General features: G+C 38.3%; 1 protein-coding gene across 1 annotated transcript; it reads left to right on the top strand.

Annotated features, from left to right (window-relative positions):
• Positions 1 to 3124: 3124 nt before the first annotated feature.
• Positions 3125 to 3731, top strand: CCDC58 (Coiled-coil domain-containing protein 58; the record flags this gene model as incomplete). The annotated part of the gene is made up of 4 exons (XM_012946797.3): positions 3125 to 3190; positions 3254 to 3379; positions 3414 to 3566; positions 3600 to 3731. The coding sequence occupies exons 1-4, from the start codon at positions 3146 to 3148 to the stop codon at positions 3729 to 3731; spliced, it is 456 nt and encodes a 151-aa protein (XP_012802251.2). The 5' UTR covers positions 3125 to 3145.
• Positions 3732 to 8465: the final 4734 nt, after the last annotated feature.

Below are 8465 nucleotides of genomic sequence, written 5' to 3'. Positions count from 1 at the left end.
TATGCTGTTCTTGCTTTGCCGATCCGTGCTTTCACATTTGCATCAGATCCACCCTTTTCATCAATGATGCTGCCCAAATACGTAAAGGTTTTTACATCTTCCAAATCTTCTCCGTCAACTGTGACTGGATTGGTGCATGCTGTGTTGTATCGGAGAATCCTGCTTTTCCCTTTGTGTATATTGAGACCTACTACTGCTGAAGCTGCTGCTACACTGGTCGTCTTCTCCTGCATCTGTTGTTGCGTTTGGGATAGAAGAGCCAGATCATCTGCGAAGTCTAGATCATCCAACTGCATCTTAGATGTCCATTGTATCCCGCGCTTCCCTTCAGACGTTGACGTCTTCATGATCCAGTCGATCACCAGGAGAAAGAGAAAGGGTGAGAGTAAGCAGCCTTGGCTGACACCAGTCTTTACTTCGAACGAGTATGTGAGCTGTCCTTCATGCACGATTTTACAGTGTAATCCATCATATGAACTCTGTATGATATTGACTATCTTCTGAGGCACGCCGTAGTGTCGAAGAAGTTTCCATAGTGTTGTTCTGTCCACGCTATCAAATGCCCTTTCGTAGTCAATGAAGTTGATGTAGAGTGATGAATTCCATTCAATTGATTGTTCCACAATGATCCGTAGAGTTGCGATTTGGTCTGTACACGATCTATCCTTACGGAATCCTGCCTGTTGGTCTCGAAGTTGGGCGTCTACGCAGTCCTTCATCCTGTTTAACAATACCCTGTTGAAGACTTTTCCCGGTATTGAGAGAAGAGTGATGCCCCTGTAGTTATCACAGTTGCTGAGATTGCCTTTTTTCGGTATTTTGATCAGAAGTCCTCCTTTCCAGTCTGTTGGTACTTGTTCGTTTGCACATTATCAAGTAATTCATATTTATAATTCTTGGGGTTAGAAATCGACTCTATATTACAATAGACGTTTGACGTATTTGGCTGACCATGAACTACTACTGTGAGTGTCTTCCGCCTAAATTATTTACTTGTCTTTTTACAAACTTAAAATTTGCTTTGTCTTTAGTTTTGACTTTGGACATTGAATCCCTAAGTCTGTTGAATAGCGTTTTCTGCTCTGAGAAACTAAAATATTAGGAACTCTCCTTATTAAAAATGTGCTAGTAATGTCTAAATTTGGCTAATTCGAGATTACATTTTTTGTTTCCTCGTTATATGGATGAGAGTTAAGAGTTATCCATCAGCCATAGTTCAGCAATAAAATTTAATAAGAATTTAAGATATAACACCTTGTTCTACAATTTTATTTTGAAATTACCTGTGTCAAATGACGAATATTTAAAGTTTCACTGGAGGCAATACGCAATACAAACAACACAATTTTGAAATGAACGCTGCAGTTCAAAAGATTCTGCCCTATATTTTTACATCTTGATCCAGTCATCATGGAGTTTGAAACCTTTATGAGCATAGAGAATTACAGAGGCTCGGGACCACGCAAATCTTCACGGTTCAGTGGAATTTAAACTGTTGTTCTAAAAAAGGCATAGCTAGCTTTTTTCAGTATTATTTGAGTAGGAGGCACTGCCTTCTAGCTGGAAAAATGAAGTAGACAAACCTGTATATAAAGATGACAACAAGCAGCGACCTTCCGACTGCGGATCAATTTCCTCATTCTACTCAGTTGTAGTGATCATGGAAAGAGTTACAAACTGATCCCCTCGTAACCACGTACTCAGTGACATATTGGTTTCCAACTAGCAACACATGTATTTTTCAAGTAGACCATGCAATACAAACCCACCTACCTCGATGGATGAGTGAAACTCAAACATCATGCACATACAGACCTAAAGGCTTCTCCAAATCAGTCAAGAAAGTTGGCAAAAATTCGTTAAGGCGTTGAACGGTGAGTATTATTGAATATTTATTGAAACGGCTTTTAGACTGCTAATTGGTATGGCCAAAGTCCACAGGGTAGGTGAATGTTACATGTAGGAGTCCTGAATGATTTTGGTACTTGCAATCTTTCCGGCGGGAAAGCTCTGTTCTTGTCAGTGACTGGATTTTGAGAAGCCCAAGCTTCCTGTTCGACTCTATCCAGTGCACCTTGTCATTTTATTTTCAGATTATGAATTTGATCAGAGCTGTATTTAAGATTCATAATTATTAGAAAATCACTACGAACTTCGATCATTTCCCATGTCTTTGGTTACGTTGAGGTTGAGATCCTTTCATTTGGCAGCTGGAATGCGTTTCGTATTCCCATGCTCTTTGCTGATTGGTTGGACAAACTTCCGAGATTGCACAGTTGAATCAGTAACTGATTTCACTACAGCATCTAAGATTTTCAGCACTTTTGACGATGACACTTGGTCAGTTTTAACCCCGTTGACCAGAGTCCAGTCTCATACAGCAGAAATTTAGGGAACTACAATTATATCTAGCTAGCCTGTGCTGGGAGATAATAGTTTGTTGAGAGAGTCGAACACAGTCGATGTCATGGAGATGCTGAGTTTCAGAATATTCTTACTGATGCCGATGCATATTCCATCGATAATGTTGTCGAAAACCTTCTTCTTTAATTCACCTAGCGTCTTTGTTTGTCTATTATTTTAAGGAATTCCCGTATTCAGGGTTTCTCATATGACCATGGTGAAATATAAATTGTTAAATAAATTTTAGCAAAAGTTAAAGACAGTAAAAAACAAAATGCCGAAAACGGATAAAACGGATGAAAATGGGTGGTATAAGAAGTTGCGACATACTAAAGCTAAATTTCACGTCAAAAAACTGTAAAAATCGGACTGTAAACTGAGGCAAAACTACAGTTAGATATTAACAGGGATAAAAAGAAAAAAAGTAATTAATCGATTGTTAACTTCAAGGCAGACTAATTAGAATAAAAACATGGCACTGTTGTTGCGTAACGACACAGCAGAAGCAAATTACGTCAAATCTAAAATTCCCGTTCTTTAGGCACGACTTGTATATAATGTTTTCACATGTTATGCACTAAAATAATGGAGCGAAAATGTAAACCGTCCCAAAACTAGGAAAGATTTCCTGCTCACCAAACTCAGATTCTAATAAACACGTAGTTTCGCTTTTGCCTATTGCAAATTGCCTACTTGCGTTGACCTTGTCCGATTTACAAACACATTAGGATAAAGCGGGGAAATGAGTTCGGATGCTCTACCATGTGATGACTTCCTACAGTCAGCAGTAAGCTAGCCTATGATATTCCAAACTGTCTTTAATGACATGGAACTCACGATAATTAACTAGAGGCTCCTCAATCTGTGGAGAAAATCTGATGACCATGTGCGATATGAACTCAATTCAGAACTGCCTACAGCGTCGTTCGTCAGCAAAGTAGACTATGCCAGCAAGTGTAATACATTTGTTAATAAAGTAAGCGCAACAGTGACTTTCGTAAATATGAAAGATGCTTATGAGTCATGAGAAAAGAACTAAGGCGATCAGAGATTGCATCAAACTATCCACAGAGAAACTTGTCGCATTGCAACGTTCCTCGGAGCTCAGTAATAATGAATGCAACATGGAAGTTACGCGTGACATTCAAAAGAGACAACTCTTGGTATTTTTTCATATTATTGTTAACATTTTGTAGCTAAGACAGTTCCAAACTGAACTTTTAAATGAGGAAGTTATTCAAACTTCGGCGTTCAAAGTAATATACGAACGCTGTCGTGAGCATTTTCGACATCCTGTTTTTGACAAATTCCGAGACTATGATTTGTAGCTTCATTTGTCTTTCATTCAGCGTTTTCTAGTGACTTATTGTCTAATAGATATGTTTTCGAATTTGTATATTTTTGTTTTGTAGTCACACTGATCAGTTCAGGTAAACTTTTGAGGTCTCTGACAAGCATTGTATTAAAAAACGTCTACTGATACATTACTGTCAGATCTTTAGCTATACTCGAACTAGTTGATTTTACATGATCTATAAATGTATGCCAGTTTAATATGCAATCAGTTTCGAACTGCATGTCAGAGATTTATGATTCTAGATTTGTTACGGTGAACGTATTGATTTCAGATTTCTGGTTAACACAAAATAAACCACACGAATTTTTGGGGTGTCAAGTGGATGGAATCGTACTTTGAAAAAGTGTGGTTTTTGATCGTTAACGTATTCGAAGTTTACCTGCGCTACTAATTAGTGTCACTTGTTTATCACATATGGGTACATGTACTCAGCTTTGAGCTACATAGTGATAATACGGCTGACCAAACGGGCAGTTAATAAACCTGTTAGATAAGAGTATCGCTGAAACCAATAAGTTACTCCTCCACTTCAAATTATGTTAGTAGTCGTCAGTAGGACCTATGGCTAGTTAGTTGTTTTCTGTTTAGGTTGCTAAATCCCAAAAATGTGTTTATCTTGGAGGTAAGGGTCACTTAGTTTATGCAACATTTTTCGAATAAATATGCTGGATGAACTGTTGCCACATGTTCATGTATTCAGTTTTCCACTTTGGTAGCTTTGTACGAAATGTCGCTCTCTGGTTAATAATATTTTTAAGGATGTGGCTGTCTTTGTCGTCACCGAATTCAGAGGTAGCACAGAAATACACCATCCATAGTAGAAGTGTCAAGATCTAGTGTCAGCGAATCTAAGCCTTATCACCATTTAGTCTATAAAGATTTTACCGCTATAAACTTATTTCTACAATGACGTTCTCGTCTGGTATACTAATCATGACCACAAGTAAACGGAAACTAACAAGTTCCATGAAATGTAACGTTAGAAATACTTAGTGGATCATACTGTATTTTAAGGCAACCCTGCTTAAACCAGTGTTGCGTGTTGTCGTGTAACTCAACCACGCAAATTATATATATATATATATATATATATATATATATATATATATATATATAATTCATTATGATCTAATATAACTTCATGTTGAACGTTAACACTACTTGTTGGTTACACCGCATGAAGAGTAATGGTACTTAATACAAGTTAGCTGCAAATACTTCCTTTTAACTCTATATGTGGTACAGCTGATAGCTGAGTATTAAAGGCCGATTGTTCCCTGCATGTTAGATTTTCTATTCTCAAAAAACTATGTATCTAGGAGAGTAGCAGTGCACTGTACTTTGAGTCATTTTGAATTTGAGATTTCTCAAAGTACTCGGGTCGTGGCCGCACTGACCACATATTCACCATTCGTCAGGTTTTAGAACACAGATATGTTTATCGGCGTCCGACAATAGTGGCATTCCTTGATTTAGAAGCAGCATATGACTCTGTAGGCCGAAAGGTTCTATAGCAGTATCTGCTATTGAATGGCGTGCCGCAGAAGTACATAAGCCCTGTGGGGACTCTTTCCCCGGACAGTACCAGTCAAGTTAGGGCTTATGGCGAAGAGTCATCTGATTTCACAACTGCAGTTGACAACTAGCAAGATTGTCCGTTGTCTCCATTTTCGCTCGATTTGATCATAGACCTACTGCTGGAAATAACATTCTCATAGACTGAATTTTCGGGAATTGATCTTTTACCAGGAGGTTCAATTATTGACTTAGAATACGCATGACATAGTCCTGTTTGGTGAGGACGCTGATAAGATGCAAAGTATTTGGTAGCACTGAGCAACAATGCAGAAATATTTGAGATACGTTTCTTCTCCTCTAAGTGCAAATTTTTGCTTTAGGATTGGCCTGCATCAACACTTGAACTAGTGATAGGAAGTGAAGTGGTCGAACGCGTCGACTTCACTTATCTTGGACGTCTGATTAGACCTAATGCGTTGGTGTCTGACGAAGTCTCTGCACTGATCCAGAAAGCCCATTTAGCTTTTGCCAACTTACACCACCTGTGGAAAAGGTGAGATACCCGTCTGTCAATTAAGGTACGAATGTACTGCACAGCAGTTCGTTCTGTTCTACTTTACCGCTGCGAAACATGACCGTTAAGAGTAGAAGATACTCGTAATTTACTACTGTTTGATTACTGATGCCTTTAGAAATATTGCTCGCATCTGTTGGGATCACCGGGTAAGTAATAGTGAGGTTCGATACAAGGTATTAGGGAATGATAGTCAGTTGATGAGGTTGTGGATCTTCATCGACTGAGATAGTTGGACCACGTGTTACGTATGCCTGAACACCGATTACCATTACTCGCAGTGCTAACCGGTGTTGCGGATGGTTGTAAGAAAGTTAGCGGTGGCCAAACCAAAACGTGGCATCAGTGCTTGAAGTCACCAACTTCTGGTCTGAGCCATGTTGATAGATACAGACTACTTGGTTAGGGTCGGCGCGACTATCGTAACCAATGGTTTGAGACTCTGGGTGACATAGCTCAGAGTCTATCACAATGGCGTAGGTGTATAAACTCTTTGCCCTCCCTTAAAACATGAGATTAAAATTTTATACCTTTCTACGAAGTGATTCTTTCTCCCCGTATCATATAATTATATGAAGTCTTTCTTTTTTATATATCACTACCATTGAATTAACGACTATGGATTTGTTGTACTGATGAGGTGTGGCAACATGAACCGACGCATATATGTGCCTGGTCCTGCGTTGTAGCTGACTGATTGTCTAGTTTGCCACGCTAGATGTCACAACAACCTGATGTGTTCTTCAAGATCTCGTTATCACTTATTCGAAAGCAAACCCATCAAATCGAGGTGAAATTCTATGATAACTAGTGAGATTGTTGTACTTATGAAATAATAAATTAGTTCTCATGAGTAACAATAAAAAGTTCCCGAGATTTAGATATATTCTGTCAGATGTCGTAAAGTTAACCTTTCGCGGTAAAAATATGCATCCTTGTCACTATTTTTATGTATACAACGTCATTGATAGGTATCAAGACTTATCATTGAACTCCAAAGTCCAGTTAATTCCCAAAGGCTCAAAGTATGATATAAGCATGGAACTAGGTAGTAGGAACTATAATGAGAGTGAAAGGTAGATACAGCTGTAACTTCCGATAAAATTTAGATATAATTGTATCAGAATTCAACTCTTAACGTTATAAACTGTAGAACAATCTAAGAAATCACCTTTATAGTGATAACTTACTGCAACACAAAACAATCACTTCATCCAATAGTCACCGGCCACTTCGTTGTGATAACTAGCCACCAGATCTGAACAGTATTCAAAATGGTACAATGTATAAAACAAACAAGTCGTTTTAATTTTACGGAATATTAGCTCTGTCGACATATTTCGAATTCGGTACGAAAGCGGATTACGAAACATGACAATGATACGGATAAAAAGGAACCATGCGCCCTCTCAGCTTGCATAAAAATAGACGAACTAAGAAATTACTGATGCTACTTTGAGATCATGGTTCGCCTCTTTATGTGGCTTACATACCGTAAATCGATTGGCCAATTAAACATCTTACAGTGCCAAAGAAATACCACCGAATATAGTACGATCATTTTAAGTAATTTTAGAGGGCACACCTGAAAACTGACCTATCCGCTTTCCTTGACCAGTGTGTGACTTCTCCTCTATTGTTGCCGCTGGTCCCAAACCCAGGTGATAGACTAGCAACTCCAAGTCATAGAAAGAATCCCGATACAGATTTGCTTATTATAGAAAATCGAGTGGTCAAAGGGTATTTATAACAAACTGGCCGTGAACCGACCATACCGAGTCAATATGCAAGTTTTTTAAGCTTCACTCTATAACAATATGTTTAATATACAGAGCTATTATTTGCTTCGAAGCAAATCAAAACCCTATTCATAATCTGAGCAGAAACTGATACTCACCAAAGTTCCTAATGAAACTTATGTCCATAAAAACTTGGAGTAAAATCACTGATGCCTTTATTCTAAATATAAAAGTTAAACGCATTGAAATTCACCCCATTGCGCAAGCAAGTGGCTATCAAGACTCAGTAGCTAAGTGGATAACGCGATGGTGTTTGAAGCGAATGGTACTGGGTTCGAGTCCCAGAGTGAACATCAACTCTGACATGCAGGTACATCCAGCTGACGAGTCCCAAATAGGACGGAACGCGCGTCCTGAATCCCACTGCTAGCCACTATCCATAATTGCTTACAGTTAAGTGCTATAGTTAACGAGGAAAGAATACGAAGTATAAGGAAAGCCGTAGAATGAATACTTGAAGTCATATTATATCTGTTTTTCAGTAAGGCAACAGTAAATTCATAGGATAAACTGTCTGGTTTTATCTCTGTATCAATCCATCATTTAGTTGCTCTTGTGAAGCCAGTCATATTAGCAGTACACCTGGGCAAATAGATTATCACATTTCTGAACATCACTCCTCTTGGTTGACCAAAGAGAACAGAATAATGAGTTCTATTTTGCTACATATCATAGATACCAGTCACTGTGTTGATATAAATTTAGTTCTCAAAGTTATTTACAGAATTCTATTTTTAACATGAATAGGTATACACATCAATGAACCTAACCTTTGTGTGCAGAAAAAGTTTGTTCGGAAGTTCAAAAGTTTGCA

Source organism: Schistosoma haematobium, chromosome 5, assembly GCF_000699445.3.
Source record: "Schistosoma haematobium chromosome 5, whole genome shotgun sequence".
Taxonomy (NCBI): domain Eukaryota; kingdom Metazoa; phylum Platyhelminthes; class Trematoda; order Strigeidida; family Schistosomatidae; genus Schistosoma; species Schistosoma haematobium.
Note: the sequence above shows the minus strand (reverse complement) of the source record. Positions and strands in the feature narration are given on the sequence as shown.